At 34.3% G+C, this 21285-nt stretch overlaps 3 protein-coding genes across 3 annotated transcripts; 2 read left to right on the forward strand and 1 right to left on the reverse strand.

The window, feature by feature from the left end:
- Positions 1-8434: 8434 nt before the first annotated feature.
- On the forward strand, positions 8435-9719 carry LOC108987044 (AP2/ERF and B3 domain-containing transcription factor RAV1-like). The gene has a single exon (XM_018959884.2). The coding sequence runs from the start codon at positions 8671-8673 to the stop codon at positions 9604-9606; it is 936 nt and encodes a 311-aa protein (XP_018815429.1). The 5' UTR covers positions 8435-8670; the 3' UTR covers positions 9607-9719.
- A 1189-nt stretch (positions 9720-10908) lies between these two features.
- Positions 10909-12643, reverse strand: LOC108987033 (protein rough sheath 2 homolog). The gene has a single exon (XM_018959872.2). The coding sequence runs from the start codon at positions 12325-12327 to the stop codon at positions 11188-11190; it is 1140 nt and encodes a 379-aa protein (XP_018815417.1). The 5' UTR covers positions 12328-12643; the 3' UTR covers positions 10909-11187.
- A 6542-nt stretch (positions 12644-19185) lies between these two features.
- Positions 19186-20786, forward strand: LOC108987084 (allene oxide cyclase, chloroplastic-like). The gene is made up of 3 exons (XM_018959942.2): positions 19186-19566; positions 19667-19788; positions 20146-20786. Exons 1-3 carry the CDS (start codon positions 19329-19331, stop codon positions 20545-20547), a joined length of 762 nt encoding a protein of 253 aa, XP_018815487.1. The 5' UTR covers positions 19186-19328; the 3' UTR covers positions 20548-20786.
- The last annotated feature ends 499 nt before the right edge of the window (positions 20787-21285 follow it).

Below are 21285 nucleotides of genomic sequence, written 5' to 3' on the forward strand. Positions count from 1 at the left end.
GGCATCTGATCTCCAAGCCTCTAGACTCGGGGTAAAGCTACTAAATCTTTTTTTTTTTTTTAGAAAATGAACGTCTAATTACTACAAGCTTATTTCAAAGAAAAAGAAAACGAATTAACTATGTGTGGTTTTTTCAGTTTTTCTAAATTTGTGATGAGTGAGTATTAGGGTTAGTTTCATGTTAAGTATACATAATATTTGCAGAAATAAATGAATATTATTTACCAAAGTAGTTAATGTTAGTATATATGAAGATTCTAAGATGAACACTGGCCAGAAATTATAAAGGAGGCTTGGGGAGAAAGAAGCTGGCATACATGGGGAGGGTTAATAACATTCAAATTGAAACTTTCTTATATTTATGTGCATGCCAAGCTGAAGCATGGTCACGCACAAGATATCTCTATAACATGTCTCTCTAGCTACTAGCTATTTACACTTCGAAGGACGTACACATGGCAATCACCAAAACACAGAGAGAGAGAGAGAGAGAGATCTAGTCGATCGGATGCAAACTGCAGTGGCGGCAATGATATTCGGTTTGCTAGCTGTGGAATCAGTGACTGGAAAAAAGTAGGCTAATTAGACACAAATCAGTGGTCTCCAACATAATATATAGAAAGTAGTGCTTCAGTCATGCCAACAAAGAAGCATAATCACACATCTCCTGATTATGTATAGCCTTCCTTTCTGTTCTCTAAGATACCCTCCAAGCTTTTTGCAGGATACCTTTCTCTTGGATTCCCTACTCACTGTTGCACTGCTCATCTTCGTATCTTCTTCCACCTTGAATCCCATTCTCATGACGAGAGAGAGAGAGAGAGAGAGAGCTTTGTAGCTAGTGGAGATGGGGGATCGGAATGGCAATAAAGCTGGGCACTTGTAGTAATGCTTATGATTAAGCGGAGAAAAGGTTTGATATAAATAGAGGCCGGTATGGGTGGTCCAGAGCTCGAAGGAAAATTGCACCTAATCTCCCCCACTCCCCATTTCGGATTCCACGCCCTCAAACTCACCTTTTTTGTGTTGGCTAATCCTCTGTACGAACATTTATGTGGGCATCTACTAACAAAGATAATTGGTCGGCCATTAACCAATTGCATGCATGCTTGAGTTTCGTGGCCCCATTATAAATAATTTATCATAAATATTTTTTTATAATATATATATCTCTTTATATTTAAAAGAGACTATAGAGATGAACATGAATGAACTGTATATTTATCTTCTACTTCAGTCCCTCTGCTCTCCCTCCTTCACTCTCTATTTCGCCTCCGTCGATCCCGTGCCGATTCCCCAAATCGACACCAATCTCGCTTACAATTTCTCAAATCTCGCCACCAATCACTCCTAAATATCACAAAGATTTTTTAGATTATTAAAAATTGAAAATAAATTGGGACCTGTAGAGAAATCTGGCAAGTTGCAGAGAAATCATGCTTCTTCGTTTAAAAAAAATGGAAATATCAAAAGAGAAGGTACGATGGGGTTGTAATTCCCTCCGATCATCTAATTTCCTCCGTATGTACAACGGCCAAACTCAGAAATCCAGAAATCCATGTACAATATACAAAAGCAAATCTATAGCATCATTTATCTTACTGATGAAAATGAGACAATTAAAACACTAAAAATGGTTGTTTGTATATGAATGTATGAAAATGATAGCAAAAAAAAAAAGGAGAACACCAAGATTTTCTTCCATGCGTCATCTTTATCAAACTGAAATCAAAGGGAGAGGAAGAGAGAGGGCTACGAGATTCAACCTGTTGCGGGGGGAGAGAGAGAGAGAGAGAGAGAGAGAGAGAGAGGTCTGTGGGGGAGGAGATCGACGTGGGGAAGGTCGCCAGTGACTAGACTTGGTGCTGGCGCGATCGACGGTGCTGGGAGGAGATTTTCTTCCATGAATCATCTTTATCAAACCGAATTCAAAGGGTAAGGAAGAGAGAGGGCTATAGGATTCAGCCTGTTGCGGGGAGGAGATCGGCGTGGGAAGGTCGTCGGTGACTAGGCTTGGTGCTGGCGTGGTAACGGCGGCCGACGGCGCTAGAAGGAGCCGAGGAGAAGAGAGATCGGGAGGGAGAGAGGCATGCGGCTGGAGGGAGGAGATTGGAGAGAGAGGGAAGAGGGAAGAGGGGAAAAGTAAGGAAAAAGTTAGGGTTTGAGGCTTTAAATCCCAACCCTTCATCTTAAATCTTTAGATTTGATCCAACAATTGAAATTCAAATATTGAAAATATACTAACTTAAAATAGATAATTAAAATATAAAATTAACTTGAATTCATAAAATACTAATCTTTCATCATTAAATAAATGATAGAGTTTTGCTAAATATTTTTAAGAGAGTTAAACCATCTAAATAATTAGAGTTTTTAACATAATTTAAATATCATAATATTCCTAATTAATATTCTTAATTAACTAAAATCATTTAGATAAAATGATTTTCTACAATTATAATATTTTTGAAATTTTCAAAATATAAGAGACTTATTTTAATAATGAAAGAACGTGAGAGCAACATAGGAATAAAAGACTTTGTATTTTTTCAATACTTCTTGGGTCATCGAGTAGTATGGTTGAACTAACAACTAATTTAATTATTCAAGAATTTGTGTTACGTGTAAGGAATCACACTTTATTTGTTGTTTTGACACATTATTTTTAAGAATGATTTTGTCTTCCAATTAATCAAATGTGGCAAACATGCTTTGCACGTTACACCACTGCTAATATATAAATATATATATATATATATGTATATCTCTCTCTCTTAACTCTCGTTTGTAAGCCCAACTTATCTCAATTTTTAGATATAATATTTAGGATTCCAAATTTTCGTGACCATGCTATATATAAAGAATAATGCTATTTACTCACTCACTTCCTCATTTTGATATCTTATATATTTTAAGTATTTTTAATTTTAATTTTTTAAAAATATTTTAGAATAAAAATAAAAATAATAATTTTAAACTAACCGTTACTTGCAGCGGGTTACTTTGAGGGACAAAGTAGCACTACTCATATATATATATATATATATATATAATGGCAAATTAAATAGTACCGCTCATATATATATATATAAAACCGTAAAAAGAGTTCACACGTGAAGAAACTCTGAAGTTTAATGGACGAGTTATATATTTATCGGACAGTATTATTTGAACTTGTAGGCCGAATTATATGGACTAGCTAGCTAGCATTTTGACTAGGGATAATTCTTAATTTCTTTTGGTATAATTAATTTTTCTTATCGTTTCTATTTATTAATTCTCTGATGCATAACAAAATATTAACCTAGGAAACAGCAATATGTTTTTTCCTTCTTACAAGGGAACAGTCCAATAATTAAAGGTCAATGCATATATATATATATATTTGTGCGTATTATAACTATAATCAGTAGTACTACTATATATCTTATTAATTAAGCATATAATTAACGTACATCCAGCATTAGAACTCCGTACTTGTCCACTCTTATTGGTATTCCCCACGGGGAGACGAAGCCACCAAACTCATGATCAAATAAATGACATCTCTGTACGTACCGGTTCTAACCCCAAAAGATTGCAGTAGTGTCTGAAATTCCTACTATTCATGTAATCTCTTACTATTCATGCAATTAGTTTAGAGAGTGCTTGTATTCTCATCATGTTTTGTAAAACATATATAATTACTATAATCATAAAAGAATTTTATAAAAATAAATTTATAAATTAATATGATTTCATACGACACGTTAAATTTATTTAAATTTACAATATAATATATCAGTGTATCACAATAAGACGATATGCATATTAATTTGTAAATTTATATTTTTAAATTATATTTCTCATTCAACAAAATGACAAAATTTGTCATCTAGAATATTCTAGCTAAAACCCTTTAATCGGAGGGCCGGGGGACAATGCATGACCATTTAACTAAAACCCTTAATGACTGCATTGTCAGAATGGGGCCAGGGTTTTGTCTCAACTCTCATGAGTAATCATGAAGGTGCACGTTGCTTGCAGGTTTTCAAGCATTCTCCTAATATCAGAAAAAGACATGGCTGTACACATCACAAAGAAGACGGGTTCACACGTGATATATAATAAGCTCGTGAGGGATATGGTCACTGCCCGTCATATACTAAGCAACCTAGATTTTTGCTGAGTGCTCTTGTTTAGGGGATCCTCCTGTCTACCCCTATATGTACGTTTCCATTATGTGCACAGGGTGGAAATATCATAAGAAAAAAAAAAAGAATTGAAGAATCCGACGCGGTGTAATGCTAAGCAACGTTTATAAATTATATCACATGCGAGTTTATATTCTATAGTACTGACTAATCATGGCCGTTATAATTGCAATCTCATTAAAATTATTGTAGATATCAATAAATTTCTCTCGTCAAACAATGTAGATTCTCATAATTGCAATCTCATTAAAATTATTGTAGCAGATCAAAAATCGTCGCAATAGAGCCATTTTCTTATAGTGAAGATGTGGGATGTTAGAATCTCACACAGTGATATGATTGTTGTTGATATTAGACCATTCTGTTATATATGGGATAGATCAAGTCCTAAACTTTTGGTTGGTTCTAATACCAAGAGATTAGTTGTCCTGTCGTATGAGCTAATACTTGAATAGGACTAGTCAATATTATAATTTATGCATATTTTCTATAATCATTATTGATGCCAATAACTTTTTCCTCCTCCTAGATAATATAATTATTCTTTTGGTTTTAAATGAGAGGCATGATGGGGACAATTATAACGCTTAAAAGGAGCAAAAATATTAATTATGAGCAGTGTTAACGTTCAAAAATGGCGCAACTCGAAAGAGATGAAAGGTCCATTCTCAAGATGCGCTGAGCTGGGTAGAGCTTTGATCAATAAGGTGCAGAGCCCACAGCGGTGATCTGGTGCAGTTGTAAGGTGTCCGTGCGTATGCCTATGACAGTGAACAGTATTTAAATGCAGAGGAAATAAGGAAAAATGAACATACAGATTTACATGATTTGACACTATTATAATATGTTTGTTTACAATCTCTCATAAGCCTTTCATTTTTTATTGTACAATGGGAACTAGAGATTTACTTGCTGGAGAATATGTTCTCTCTGGAGCTCTATGTCCTGAGGTTAAAGAAGAAGTAGAAAAAAAGCCCTTTAAGTCATCTAATCTAATCTCTCTTCATGCGTGCGCCTCGGTAGTGGCGAGGGATGTCTGCTTTACATGTCTAACAGTCCATCCCGTTCCTACTTCCTCCTGACACCCTCACCCTCTTGTCTCTCCTTTGTCCCATTTTCATCTCTCTTCTTTTGTCTTCTAGTGATGACCCCTTGATGGGCTGGGCCTTGAGTACCATTATGGGACTGGTATTCCCTCACAATTGCCCGCGATTCTTTAGGACAATTTGTTCCAAATAAGACATTGAGAATCTTCAGACGTAAAATATGCAATCGACCTGATCTGCCTCTGGCTGTAGAGAAATAAATTTCAGGAGTTGAACATGGTCATCCATTCCTCTCGCACTAAGCAGTAAAGATTTTTTAGCGCAGAATTAGGGGGAAGATGGGCTCGCATAGAAATCATTTATGGACATTTGTTATAATCATTATTGATGCCAATAACTTTTTCCTCCTCCTAGATAATATAATTAATTTTTTGGTTTTAAATGAGAGGCATGATGGGGACAATTATAATGCTTAAAAGGAGTAAAAATATTAATTATGAGCGGTTTACATTCATTTCTTTTTTCTTTTTTTGGCTAAAAAAATGTGGTTGTAAATAAACAAGACTAATCGATTAGCCCTTTAAGATTAGTTTGGAAATATTAAAATCTGGCCGGATGCGTTTATTAAGTAAGTCGTTCATAAACGCAAAAGTTATGATTAGTTATTAAAATGGTAACTCATCTAAAACTTGATTCAACTTATATAATTAGCTTACATAACTCCACGTTCAAATGTTAGTACTATTTTTTACTTTATAATAAGAATATTTTAAATATTTAAAAGAATAAGAGGAAATCATCTTTCTAATAAAAAAGTTTAAATTAACTATAAATACAAAAAAAAAAAAATGTTCAGACTCATTTGAATACTTGTGATAAACTTTTTGTGAACATAAAATATAAGAAAAATTCTACTCAACAGCCTTAAATCACATAATTGTTGAAGAAAAAAAAATAAAAAGAGTTTGTCTATTCAGCAAGTTTGTAGTGTAAAACTGCTGAATAGAAGAAGTTAAAATATAACTTTATTGATAAGCCCAAATTTGATTCTTATTAAAATACAAAATAAATATATAGGACTTGGCATACACTAATTCAAATTCAAGTCGATTACACTATTCATTATATTTAACGAGTCCAAATGGGTAGGAAGAGGAGAGATTATTTGCGCTCTAATATACTATTTGCCTTCCTAAACCTAAAATGGCTCACTACGGCCTTCTTTATCCACCATGATTGGGTTGTTTTGAATGATTTCAGGTCCATGGAGCCCACAAATAGAAAAAGAAAAAAAGAAATGCATGGATAATGTGTCCACATCTATATTGGGCCTAAAAGTTGAGCTGTCCGAAACACATAGAAGACTATAGGAAATTTAGCCCATTCGACGACCACTCAAGAGAAGGCTGCAAGGGTGCTTAAGCTCATGTAAAAATCCCAAGCAGATAAAAGAAACAGAAATAAAGGAGCCCATATAAACTTTATATTTTAAATTTCAATGTAACCCAAGCCACCCTGATTGGGGTTGGAGTGGGGATCATATCCTTTTTATTTAGTTTCAATGCTAAAATTAGTTATTCATTATTCTAGTCGAAAGGAGGCTTTTTTTTTAGTCCACTCACAGCCTATTGAAAGACATTCTGGGAGAGATAAAGTTGGTTTATGTTTGGTTACATGCTTGTTTTTTGCCTGGCCTTTTATTTATTTTAGTTTATCTTTATCATATGCTGCTTTTGTTATTTTGGTAGTTTGGATGCTTTTGTTCTGATGTACGGTATAGTGTTTAGTTAGTTTAGATGCTTGAGTTTGGTTTTCTTAGATAGTTTTGAATATATGTAACCACCACTACGGTTTTCTTCTATCATAAGTGAGGGCTATCAATAAAATTGAAATACCGTCATCTTTGTTTTTAAAAAATCGGTGTATAAAGTATACTATTTACATTACTTAAACGATAAGATTTAATTATTAAGATTCAAGTTTTAAAATTTATCTTCTAAATCAAATTATATTATATAAATATTTTATAATGTGTACTCTACTTACACGATATTGAGAATATAATTTTTTTTTTAATTATAAAAATGATTCAAACATAAATACATATTTTATTTTTAATGCTAACGGATGCGACAGACTTATGCATTGGCAGTGGGCTCAACTTGTAGATAACATCCAATATATTATATAAGTAATGTTATATATAATTGTAGAGTGTGTAAGTGCCATATAATCGTTTTAAAAAATAGTGAGATCTATTATTAAAAAATTAATTTCTTTTTATATATATCTCGTATTTATTTATTTTTTCAAAACGACTGCACAATATTTACACACTCACGACTGTAAGTATTATTTATCATAATATATAATATTTCATCACATGGTGCTAGATATCTCCTTGTTTATAATCAACAAAAAAAAAAAATATTCCGCTTTTGAAGTGTGGTCACTTGTTAATGAGCTGTTTTGAGACTCTGTGATAATATTTAAATGTGAATGCATTATGAAAAGAAGGGAGTACTCCGTACTATTTCAAAAAATTCATTCCAATACCATTTGTGAAAATTCTCTATGTTACTAACATCATGATCATGATGATTCATAAAAATATGTATCTGGAATCTTGATCTGAGGGCAAAATGGACTCATGCCTATGCTGAATGGTACGTCTCCAGCTTGATAACCTAAATAATTAATCTTAATTATCATGCTCTGGTGCATGAATGGACAAACAAACCAAAACTGATTTCCTGAATTGGGATAACCTGCCATTTGTTGGTTGTGGTCCGTGGATTCTGTCCATTGATTTTTCTCAGATACCAAGTTTGAACCTGGATAATAAGACAAACCGCGTTTGAGATAACCAATGAAACAATGCCACTTATGATCTTGGGAGTTTCAACCAATCCCATCCACGTTGGAGGGAGAATCCTCTTTCTCTCGCATGCACTCACCCCATTAAGTGCAGCAGATAAGTACAGAGATATGGCTGAAGCATTTACTCAAAAAGAGAAGGAAAAAAAAAAATGCTCCAAAAAAGGGTCACTTGCACTTATTCGTCTTGGATATATAAATGGAAAAGGGAGAGGGTGGGTCAGGAGGGATAAGGCTGATCCAGTTTTTCAGGGGGGATGAACTTGGCAAGAAACAAGGGATGTCAACCACTTGTGTGAATCCCATCAGCGTTTGTGAACTGCGTTCAGCTTCATACACTATAAAGGAATGCATAAGCCAACAGGCAACAACACACTACATAGCCATGAACTGTCTCATTTCCACCATCCTCTTAGTTAACCCAAAACCAATTACAAACCTAATAGCTACCATAGTCGTTGATTCCCAAATATCATCTTCGATTAACCCAAAACCAATACGCCTAAAGTCATGAGGGCACGAGTGATTCACTGTCAATCTCATCACCAGCAACGATGAAAAAGTCCTTGGAGCTTTCATGCCAGGAAGGGCTTGTAAGTAGAGCTGTATCAAACTCAGAAAGTATTGGCCGTTTTGAGGCAGAGTCGAAAAAGTTACCATCTTCCAAATACAAGGGAGTAGTTCCCCAGCCCAACGGCAGATGGGGAGCACAACTATACGACAAACATCAACGCGTGTGGTTGGGAACTTTCGACGAGGAGGAACATGCCGCTCATGCCTATGATATTGCAGCACTAAGGTTCCGTGGCAACAATGCCATCACCAATTTCAAGCTTTCCTTGGATGGGAACAAAGATGTCGTCGAACTTTATTTCCTGAATTCTCATTCCAAGGATGAAATTGTGGACATGCTCCGGAAACATTCTTATGCATGTGAACTCGAGCAAACTAGGTACAACATTTCTGCATGCACTGGCACTAGAAAAACAACTAAAAGTAATGGCGAATTCGAGGACACGCCCGGGTCTGATCCATTTGATGTAGCCAGGAAGCACCTTTTTGAGAAGGTGGTGACGCCAAGTGATGTGGGGAAACTAAACCGCATGGTGATACCAAAACAGCATGCCGAGAAGTATTTTCCATTGCCTATCGAAAGTGCTGCAAAGGGTGTGCTGTTGAATCTGGAAGATGATGCAAGAAAGGTATGGAGGTTTAGATATTGCTACTGGAGCAGTAGCCAAAGCTATGTTTTGACAAAAGGGTGGACCAGATTTGTGAAGGAGAAGAACCTGAAAGCTGGGGATAGAGTTAGCTTTCAACGATCCGGAGAACCTGCGAACAAGTTATTCATAGGATGCAGGCCACAAAAGGGATCGAGTTTGGTGGGAATGTCTGATCAGGAAAACTCATCAAAATCTGTTGAAGCTACAAGACTTATCAGGTTATTCGGTGTCAATATTTTGGAAGCACCTGCAAATCATGTGTTGTAGTACGAGGAGGTTGAGGGAGTGCGAACTTGTTGGAATGAAAAAAAAAAAAAAAATCTATATTTATCTCTCTCGCTTTCTTGCATTATACTTCATCATGCTAAACTACGGCTAAACCCGATTTCTGGACAAAACAAGATAGCCCGATTTCTGGACAAAACAAGAAATATGACTTCTCTACTTGCAATTTGGCAAATGTCATATGGGAGTAAGACCCAAAAAATGGCACTACAAACAACGTTAAAATGGGAAACAAAAGGCAAAAGAAAGAACCAGCACCACAGACATAAAAGTACTTCTCTTCTAATTTATGTTTGGTCTGTCAGGGCTGGAGTCGAGGTGAATCAAATCCTTGAGTCCAGCAAGGAGAGATTTTGTGTCGGTCCAATATCTTCGGCCCACTTTAGCCTTTTAAAAAAACCCATGCAGAACTATTCGGACCCTTTGTTGTTGGGTAAAGTAACAATTCGGGCCATACGTCTTACCTGTATCCCTAATCATTAAAAAAAATAAAAATGATAGTACACAAATATAATATAATTATTTAAAAAATAACAAATACAATAGAACTATTTTAAAAAAATAAATAAATACGATTCACATTAAAAAAATAATAATTTTTTACTAATAAATCTCTCTCTTTTTTTTTTAAATGATGCTTGAATATTTTATAACTGTGCATATCATTAGTAAAAAAATATAATAATAACTTGTTTATTTTAACAAGAAGAAAGAAAAGGAACGTGTGCAGTAATATCCGAGCAAGAAAGAAGAAGCGAGTGCGGTTACAAAGTGTGTAGTTGCGCGTCGGTAAGTTTAGACAAAACCACACATCCTATGACCCAAAGACCCAAAAAAAAAAAAAGAAAAAAAGTCCCATTGAACAGTCCCTGTCACAAAGGACGTCGCATGGCACAGCGCCATATCATAGCCATCTGTATCGTCTCAGAGAACCTTCAACTATCGATCACAGACAAAAGATGGTTCAGTCGTATGGGCACACCATCTTCATTTGGGGCACCATCTTCCTGCCTCCAAACAACCAGCTTGATACCAATCAAACACTAGCAGCAATTCAGAATCATTAATCATATACATGTATATAGAGAAATGGAGATGGTCGCGAGGGATTTCTAAAGAGCGCCCCAAGTACGTCCAAATTTGTCAGTACGTGGCCGGCTAAAGCCAAAACCAAGGCAGCTAACAATAACACATCATTGATCATTCTACGTTCCTCTAACATTCCCTAACAAAAATGTAGAAACAGACTCGACAGAACCATAAAAGCAACCTTTAGGCTGTGTCTCAGTCATCATCTTTCCCCTCGTCTAATTGCTCTCTTCATCTTCTTCTTTGCAAATCATTTGATTACTTAATTAGTACAATCGCGCCACAAGAAACATGCACCCAAACTTAGACTAGTACATTGCAGGAAGCTTGAAAAACAAAGATTAACAAGGATTGAAACGGAAATTCAAGAAAATAGCACGAAAACTCGTGTAAATTAGACAGAGCAAGAGGTGGTACAGATCATTAATGCAATCCATGCAATATCAACCTAAAATGTTCCATGGGGGATATGAATTAATGGAGTGCTGTGAACCCGTGACTATTACTGCTATTGACCAACCCAATCTGCTCCACGAGCTTAGCCAGCTTCGTATGCTTGCTGCACCACGACTCCGCCAACTTGGCCTCTTTGCACTCAGCATCTCTGTGCAAAGCATTAAGCTCCTCTTTGTACTCACTCTCAATCCTACACAAAAACACCATCTCATCCTCTCTCAAGGATCTTATCTTTGCCTCAATCTCCTCCGTTTTCTCTCTCCTCTTTCTTGCTTTTTCCGACTCAAGCTGCTGCTCCAACCTGCTCAGCCGCCATGTCGCCTCTTTCTTGTGCTGTACCCAGCTCTGCCTCCCCTCCTCCAGCTCCTTGCAGTACTGGATCAGCGTAGGCATCTGTTGACCGGGAAACAATCGTGTCGGATTTGAATCCGGCTCGATGACAGTTTCAGAAGGAGAAAGGGAGAGACTGACCGAAGGAGACGGGGTCGACGAGGTGGTAGAAGAGGACGTCGTACAGGAAGGGTTCATATTCATCCAAGACGGAAGCACCGTCGACGTCGTCGAAGAAGAGGTCGCCGAACCGAGGGACAAAACCGGGCTCGGGTCAGGCACCGAAATACCCGGCATCACAGGAGCCATATTGCTATTAAGGGACTGGAAAGCACAGAACTTTGGCTGCAGCACATACTTCTCCGCAAAGGTCTCCAAGATGTGGTCGTACGGACCCTGAGCGGACTTATCCTGGGACGACACTACCGGAATGCTCCCATCAGTACAATCGGAATATTCGGCGGCGTTGACGGGGATCTTCTTTTGGTTCTGCTGTTGTTGTTTAAGCTGCTTTTCCTTGAAGACCTCCCACCACTTACCGAGACGCTTGGGAGTGCGACCGGGGACCTCGGCAGCGATCTTCTTCCACTTGTTGCCGTACTTGGCCTGGAGAGCGACGACGAGAGACTGCTCTTCTGGGGTGAGGGAGCCCTTCTTGAGGCCAGGCTTCAGGTAGTTCTTCCAGCGCTCCAGGCACGATTTGGGGTCTCGGTGGAGGGTCTGCCCCATGCGCTGGGAGACGAGGTTCCACTCTTTGGGTCCATATTGCTTCACGTAGGCTCGGAGGAGTGCGTCTTCCTCTGGCTGCCACCGTTGACGCTCCTTCATTTCAACTCCATTTGTGCTTTCGAGATGGTCGGGATCACTGGTGATCCGTCTCTCTCTCTCTCTTTATTGGGCTTCTATCTATTAATTATATACGCGAGTAACTATCCATGTCTCATGTCTGTACGATCGAGTGAAGATATAAGATTGGAATTCAAGGGATGGAGCATGGAATTGTGAAGGGATGGGATTTTTTAGAGTTAGAAAAGGATAGTTAGAATGAGGGTGACCTCAAATAGCCACTCTTGAGCTCTCTTTATTTCCAAATATACAGACAGGCGGGCTTCTACTTACTGGTGCGCATTATTTATATAAATCCTTCAGGAAGGGTTTTTTCTTGGGGGGAGGGAGGGGAGGGGGAAGGATCCATCTAGAAATAGTTGCAATGCTAGTGTTAGGAGTCGTGTTGTTGTTATCATGCAGGCGCGCTATGGTGGGTGTCAGACGCTAGTGCCTTCGCGTGAAAGAAACGTGCTGGTGCGGAAGGGACTATGTTATTTGTTTGTCGGTGTGTGGTCATGGTGCATTCTGATATGGATGTGTGGGTACGTACGCGAGTTTAGAGAGGGTGGGGATAGGTACGTTGTTTGGCGCTGTTATTCAGGAGTGAGAGTACACGGAGTAGTGAGAGAAACGAAAGGGTGTCGGGCTGGGGTGGTGTGACAGAGAGGTGGGTTTGGAGAGAGAGAGAGAGTTGGGGGGAGGAGGGAAGTGTAAGGCGGTGTGGGGGTAGACATAGTCAGAGGGGGGTGGACAAGACTGGACAGTGAACATTATCACTGTGCTCTAGACCGCTAGACCCTTATTACCAAATTACCATGCTTGTGCTTTGTGTTTAAGTAGCTAAGAAAGATGCCTGTAGAATTGGGCTATGGAGTCTCCTATCTAAAATTAGAAAAACATGGGTCCGACCGATCACTTTGAGGTTGTCGGAGGTGCTTTGTTTGTATAACTATTATACGCAATATTTTTCATTTGATATAAGTAGTTTGGTGTATTAAATTGTATATTAATATTGACATAATTTTTTTTATTAAAAAAAATAAAATAAAATAAAAATTTTAAAAAAATAAAAGGTTATTTGTCTCATGAAAATATTTATGTCTTTAATTCGCATTGTTTTATGATTCGTTTGGTTACTAAATTTATTTCAATTCATATTAATTCATTATTATAATTTTTTTAAATTTCAACACCAAATATAATAAACAATTCAACTTTTTCAAATCTTAAAATAATAATAATAATAATAAATAATATTTTAACAATATTTTATTATCTCAACTCAATTCAGTTGAACATCCAAACGTAAAAATGAATATCTTGTGTCAGCATCGGTGTGCGAACTCGTTTACAATAAGACTTTTTTCTTTTAAATATATTTCACAATAATATGTTGTAAAATATCTTTATCTTATAATATTATTGTAAAATATATTATGTGTATCAATACTTAACTATTATATCATGCAACTTTATTTGAAATTGATAGCATTGACTTTGAGCGTAAAATACTGATTGTGCCTTTGATCATTTTATTTATTAATCAGATTACTTATAGAACACATGAATATTAAAATACCTCATTTTTTTTAGTACAAAATGTTAGCTTATCATTATTAGCATTCAAAAGAGAATGAGAAATACTTGATGTTGAATTGAAAGGTCCAAACATTAGCGGGAGGAAAGAAGCTTGAATATTCCAAAATAAGCTAATGAAAATGGATTTGGTGGCAGTATCTGTTTACCATCCATCCATCCATCCCCCGTTTCCTGGGTGGGGGCTCCTTTGGAGAGCTTTGTCTCTCGCCCTCTTGAGTTTGGGATACGTGTACGGATAGCAGAGCGCCACCCCCACCAGTAGAGCCCCCCCCCTAATCTCTAGTCTCTGCTATCCCCCAGTCACTCTGAAAGCTCTTTTTGAGTCCACAGAAATATTTTATTGATGCTTATGGATCGATCAAAAATTATAATATAATAATATTTTATCTCATCCTATACATAACTGAATATTCTTATTGAATTAGTTAAAATTAAAATATATTTTTTTTATGAATATAAGATGAATTTAATTTTTAACTATTTTATTCACATAAATCTCTATATTGGAATAACTATTTTTTTATTATATGACAATAAAATAATATAAGATGAATTTAACTTTGACAATTCACATCAAATTTTTACATTAAATTATCTATTTATTCATTATATAGTAATAAATAATTAATAATTTCAAAAATATTTTAATTTTTTTAATTATGAATTTATTTTATTTTATCATATTTTACTATTCATGATATTATATATTAATTAGTAATCATATTCTAATTATATTTTTCTAATTTTCATTTAAAAGGGAAAGATAAATAATTGATATAAAATAGAGAAATAAATAATTGATATAAAATGTATTTGATGAATGAATAGTTCCTTTCAAATTTAAAAATAATTTTAGAACTGACTATAGCTAAATTCTAATTATTTGAAATTTAGTTATTCCAATGTGATCACATTTTATGATTTAATAGCTAAATTTTCAATAGATTTAACTTTTAGTTAATCCAATGAGAGTGCTCTAACGAGGCCTAAGACGGAAAGCATACTAGAAGAAATTTTTTGGAGTTTTGATATCATGTTAACTAACTGTTTGGAAACTGAAAAAGTTTGTTTCTTTAAAACGGTTTAGGGGAGAAAAAGAAATTAATTTTGGAAATGTTGACAAATTAAGTCATTAAGTTGATAAGTTGAGGCCAAAATCAACCCGCAAGAGGCTATAAGCCTAGAAGCTTTGCACACTACGAACGCTAATACAATTAACTTAAGAACAATGGGAGCAATGCTATGCTCAGGTTAACGACGACGTTTAAAACATGTTGACCCGGAGAGAGTGTCGGTACTAGTATTTCGAAGGTCCACTAAGCATGGGCCTTTCTCTTCTATCATGCTCATAAATAAGATGTGTGGCCCATAGGGTAAAACGACTCTACGGCCCATGAGGTTGTTTGTTTCTTTTAACGGCCCGTTAACGTTCTGAAATAGAAGAATTTCTGCACAAACACCTAAAGAAATTCAAAAGCTTATGATAAATTTTTCTTTTGAGAATAAAAAATAAATAAAAATTTGTATAGTTTTAAGTTGCTTATTTTCTTTAAAATGTAGAAAATTTTGTTATTTATATGAAAAACTTATTGTTTAGTAGTAAGATTTTTTTTAAAGGAGTGTACAAGATTTATATATTTTAATATTATATTTAATATTATATATGTTTTTTCTAGTGCCTTAATTCATTTTGCAAGGGATAAAATATTCTATGGCCCCTAGTATTTTTTAAGCCCAGCACAAGAAAGGAGGTCTTAATTGGCAATAGCCTAACCATTGGCAAGTCTAAAATTTAGCTAGAATCTTAATTTTTGGCCATAATATTAATTTTTGATTAAATGAGTCTACATTGGACTAGCTATCTTAAAGTTAAAATAATAATATAATATTATTTTTTTTAATTTTTTTTTTTTTTACAAATACAATTCATATATTTCTTAGATCTTCATGCTTTGTAAAAATAATGTATCTACTCTACCAATATTTGCAATCAGTAGAATAAATAATGTGCATGCCATGCATGTTTTACCATTCAAAGAGAGAGGGAAGTGATGAAATAATAAAATATTAATTTCCATTGTGAATAGTAGCTAGCCATGTTTGGAGAGGACTTAAAATTTACTGTAGTTCAAGTCTTAAGTTTTGAACTTTTAGCTAGTCCAATGTGAAAGCTTTTTCTCACATCTAGCTAAAGTTTAGATTTGCATTGATATTTGGCTAGTCTATTGACAATGCTCTTATTAAGAGCATTCTCATTAGATTAGTCAAATCCATCTTCAAAATTTAGCCAATATCATACTTTTTTATATTTGCCTATTCCATTTAAATTTAATCTCCACATTGGATTAGCCATTCACTCTCTATATAATAATAAAATATTATTAAATTAATAATTATTTTTATTTAATTTATTTGTATCACATTTTATAATTATATCAATTTAATATTAATAATAATTATATTCTAATTAAATTAATATTAAAAAAATCATATTTTCAAATTTCATTTAATGCTAATAAAAAAAATTGAGATTAAACTTAATTGGAGTGAAAATTTATTATTTTAATATTTGATAAACCAATTGTAGTTCTCTATATTTAGCTAATCATTGTAGCAGAAATTTAAATTATTTTGGAGATGGCTAATCTAATGTAGAGTCTTTTTGATACAAATTATCTAAATTTTAGTTAATCTCCTTATTCGGCCAAGTCAATGAAAATGCTCTAAGAGAAAAAAAAGTTAGAGGGAATGAATAGACATAAATAAAAGATGATGTGACATATATAAGAGGACAAAAGATAAAAGGGGAGAACAGACAAATTTAAAAACTTTTGACCAGACTTTTCATACAACTTCTTCAAAGTTCAATCTCACAAAAGGAGCTCCAACAAGTGTTTTACAAGAAAACAAATTATAAGAGTATTATTATTCATAAATCTCACACACTATACATCATATATCATAATTTTTTTATTTTTTTTAAAATGTTTTTTTTAGTTTTATTCTTCATAAAATAATTGAATTATTCTACTCATTATTTATATACTACATATTTAATAAGAGAAAAAATATAAAAAAAATTGATGTGTAGTGTATGAAATGTAAGAACATAATTTTTTAAGTTATAATCTCCATTGTATAGCTACTTGTTATGCCATTTTAGGCATCTAACACACCGCGTTTGATAAATAAAAAGGAAAAATATTTACATCTGTCCCACACCGGCACACACTCAACCTATTGAGTGTAAAAAAAAAAAAAAATGAAGTGAAGTGTGTATCGATATGAGACTGATGCATAGCATTTTTCAAATAAAAATGAATGTTGATTGAACGGTCGGTGGTACTGCTGGTCCGACTTCCGAGTAATATTATACCAGGAAAATTCGTCGAAAAAATGAAGAACAAAGGGATTTTTTTATTTTTTATTTATATCTGCAAATCGATATCTATATCTGATACTTTAGCTATTTCCCACACCTTTCTATGAGTATGATCCATCCTCTTGGCAGTTAGCACACCGTCCATTCTTACGGCCCCCGAAATCCACGTGTGCCATCATCTCCCCATCACAACAGAGAAGAGAAGGTAGAAAGAATAGCCACGTGTCTGAAATTCCGAATACAGCTCGAGTGGAATTAAAAAACTGTTCAACTTGTTTGTGCGCTCTGCGTTTGGGTTCACTTTTACAAGTCATCTTTGATGCTATATGCTTCAAGCATCACGTGCTTAATTCATTATTTTTTAAGAGAGAGAAAGTCTAGTGATTTTTTATTAGTAAAATGCTAAAATAGAAAATTTTAATGAAATTAAATTTATATCATTTTAGTTAAATTTATTTTATAATAAAAATAATTTTATAATTTAAAATATTATATTAAATTATGTCCATTTATATATTTAAAGTCACTTTTTAACTTTATTTATTTTCAAAATATATCTCATCTCATCTAATTATTATAATTTTTTTAAATTTTAATATAAAATAAAATAAATAATTTAATTTTTTTAAATTTTAAAATAAAAATAATATTAAAAAATATTTTATAATAATATTTTATTTAATTTTTAATTTTAATCTTAATTTATCTCATTTTATCTGTAAAAATAAATAATAATTACTATCAATAATAGTAATCGTATACAGAGAAATATTTTCCGAACATTTTCCGTCCAAATATTAAACAGGCGAATAATAGAAATAGAATCTGTGGAACTTTCTAATTTTAAATCCTTTGTGAACATAAATGCCTCCGTTGACTCGCCTCATCAGCCACCACTCTGGACTCTGGTATTCATGAAAAATTTTATATATTATATTATAATTTTATTTTTATCTTATTAAATATGATATAATATATTTATTATTATTAAATAATTATTTATTATTTAATAATAAAAATATATTACATATTATTTAATATAATTAAAATATAATAAAAATATGATATATAACATTATTTGAAAGGTGCGGCTACTATTTTGTCTCATTTTGACTGCAAATTATTCGAAGGGTGCGGCTATTATGTCATATTTAAATATATTTAAAAAAAAAAATTAATATAATTAAAATTAGTTTCTTAATTATTAAATAAAAAAAATATCTGTAATTAAATAGAGGTGTCAACTTGGAGTATCTTCATTGGCTTGGCCAAATGAGAAGATTGGCTAAAATTTGTATAATTGATGTCAAAAATATCCCACATTGAATTGGACAAATCTAAAATAATTAAAATTTTTACTACAGTGATTGGCTAAATATGAAGAACTATAATTGATTCACCAAATATTAAAATATTAATTTTTCACTCCAAACAAATATTAAAATATTAATTTCTCACTCTAAGTAAAAATACTATTTAGTTTGTAATTAAAAAATTTAGATAAAATTTTAAATGAGTTTAATTAAATATTTTTTTTATTAACATTAAATGACTTTTAAAAATATGATTTTTTTAATATTAATTTAATTAGAATATAATTATTATTATCATTTAATTAGTAGAGATATAAAATGTGATAAAAAAAATTAAATAAAAAAATTATTAAATTAATAATATTTTATTATTATATAAAAAGTGAATGAATAATTTAATGTTGAAGTTGAATTTAAATAGAATAGATAAATATAAAAAAAAATAACATTGTTTAAATTTTAAAGATAAATTTAACCAAATCAATAAAAATGCTCTTATACGCGGTTGCACCGTCCATCCGTACACCAAACATATAAACACATGATTAAAAGCCTCTCTAGCCGTAGCAGCCTGACCTTTTGGTGAAATATAAACAGCTATTCTCCAACAGTCTTAACTCATCAGTTTCCTTAAGTTTCTAGCCGACCAAACACTTCCCAAGAACTCCAACAAAAGCAAAGGAAGTCTCGTGTACACTCCCTCACCGATGGCTTGCACAAGCTCAGCTTTGAGAATCATCTCTTCCTCGGCCAAACTAGCCAACCCAAGATCAAAGTACACCTCTTTGCCCACCAACACACTCATACCCATCAAGCTCTCAAACCCATCTCTCACCGACAGCCTGAAACTCCGATCATCCACTACACAAAACCCCAAATTCTCGCCATCCAGAAGATCATTCACTTGCAAAAGCCAGATCGACCCATCCGAGCCTTCTAGACCCGGTAATTTTTTCTCACTTGCCCGGAAATTTTTGTGCTACAAAATCAGAGTTTTTCGTTGGATCCTGTCTGATCCTTTTGGTTTTCTGTCTCTCCTTTGCAGCCAAAGTCCAGGAACTTCACGTTTACGAGTTCAACGAGCGTGATCGTGGAAGCCCTGCCTACCTACGATTGAGCCAGAAATCGGTCAATGCCCTCGGCGATCTAGTCCCTTTCAGTAACAAGGTAATTTTCCGAGACTCTAGTCTGTCTCCTGATTAAAAAAAATAAAAAGTTTATATCTTTGACCGAAAATACTAGTTGTTGATCAACTGCATGTCTGTTTAATCCATCCAAGAAAAAAATAAATAAATCTTATGCCTTTTCTTCCTTTTCCGGGATGCTCTTTCCTTGTAGAACCGTAGAAGTGGATTATGCAGAGTTTTAAGTCAATATTCCTCCGATGACAGATAAAAATACTCTTAATCTGATTTATTTTTTGCGCAAATGACTTTTTACTTTTTTCTTTACATATATAAGACCTGATGATATCTTAAATACTTACTTTTTTTTGTGTTTCCATTCTTAAAAAAACTGTTGTAGTTATATACTGGAGACCTGCAAAAACGAGCGGGGATCACAGCGGGACTATGCATTTTGATAGAAAACAAGCCGGAAAAGAAAGGCGACCGGTACGAGGCGATATACAGCTTTTACTTCGGGGACTACGGTCACATATCGGTGCAGGGAGCGTATTTGACGTACGAGGATACGTACCTGGCGGTGACAGGCGGATCGGGGGTGTTCGAGGGGGCGTATGGCCAGGTGAAGCTTCACCAGATTGTATTCCCCTTTAAACTCTTCTACACGTTTTACCTCAAGGGCATCAAGGACCTTCCCCAGGAGCTTATTGTCAAGCCCATCGAGCCCAACCTCGGCGTCGAGCCAATCGCTCCGGCCAAGGCCTGCGAGCCCCACGCCACCCTTCCCAACTTTACTAACTGATGATTGATGATGGCACTGGCGTTTGTGCTTTTGGCGAATTCCTGTTGGAATCGAGTGTGTTTTTTTTTTAAATGCGTAATTGGTTGAATTTAGAAGCATTGCTTACAGAAGTTTTCAGAGCATGTATGAAAGTGGAATGGGCTTGTTGGTTGAGATGGAAATCAGGATGGTGATTGCCCACCGCCTTCATTTTGTTATGTTTCTATTGTTAATTTACCACCTTGTTTCCTCTGTGCTAACCTGACAATTTAAAGGAATAGAATTTTCCTTTTCAAAAATGTTCAAAAAAAAGGAAAAAAAAAAAAAAAACCGTCTTTAGGCATTAAGATGTTCCTTGTTATGCATTATGTTTCGATAATCCTAATTACAAATTTACAGACTCAAGTGAAAATCCACGAGTTCACAACGTCAAAATGTGAAGTTCGGGATCCAATCGATCAAATAATTAATAGCAGAAGTCCTCAGTCCCCATCGAACAAATCCCCAAGAACTGCTTACGTCTTCCATTCTCATTCCATCTGTCAAGCCCTCGTGTACTCTTCCTTCTCTTCTACCCCTCCCCCTCAAGCTTTAATTCTTTAATTCTTCTCCAAAAGCAAAGCCTTAACCAAGACCATCCAAGTTTGGTCAAATAAAAAAATTAGTTAAAATTTATATAATTGATCTCAAAAATAATTTAAAATAAGATAAATTTCTATTACAGTGATTGGTCAAAGATGAAGAATTACAATTGATTTA

This window comes from Juglans regia, chromosome 10 (assembly GCF_001411555.2).
Source record: "Juglans regia cultivar Chandler chromosome 10, Walnut 2.0, whole genome shotgun sequence".
Lineage (NCBI taxonomy): Eukaryota > Viridiplantae > Streptophyta > Magnoliopsida > Fagales > Juglandaceae > Juglans > Juglans regia.

Excerpts from the sequence above, each read along its gene's own strand:
- LOC108987044 (XM_018959884.2), top strand. The coding sequence starts at position 8,671 with ATGAAAAAGTCCTTGGAGCTTTCATGCCAGGAAGGGCTTGTAAGTAGA.
- LOC108987033 (XM_018959872.2), bottom strand. The coding sequence starts at position 12,327 with ATGAAGGAGCGTCAACGGTGGCAGCCAGAGGAAGACGCACTCCTCCGA.
- LOC108987084 (XM_018959942.2), top strand. The coding sequence starts at position 19,329 with ATGGCTTGCACAAGCTCAGCTTTGAGAATCATCTCTTCCTCGGCCAAA. Across the intron at positions 19,567-19,666 it reads ATCCGAGCCTTCTAGACCCG|CCAAAGTCCAGGAACTTCAC; the intron begins GTAATTTTTTCT and ends TCTCCTTTGCAG. Across the intron at positions 19,789-20,145 it reads TAGTCCCTTTCAGTAACAAG|TTATATACTGGAGACCTGCA; the intron begins GTAATTTTCCGA and ends AAACTGTTGTAG.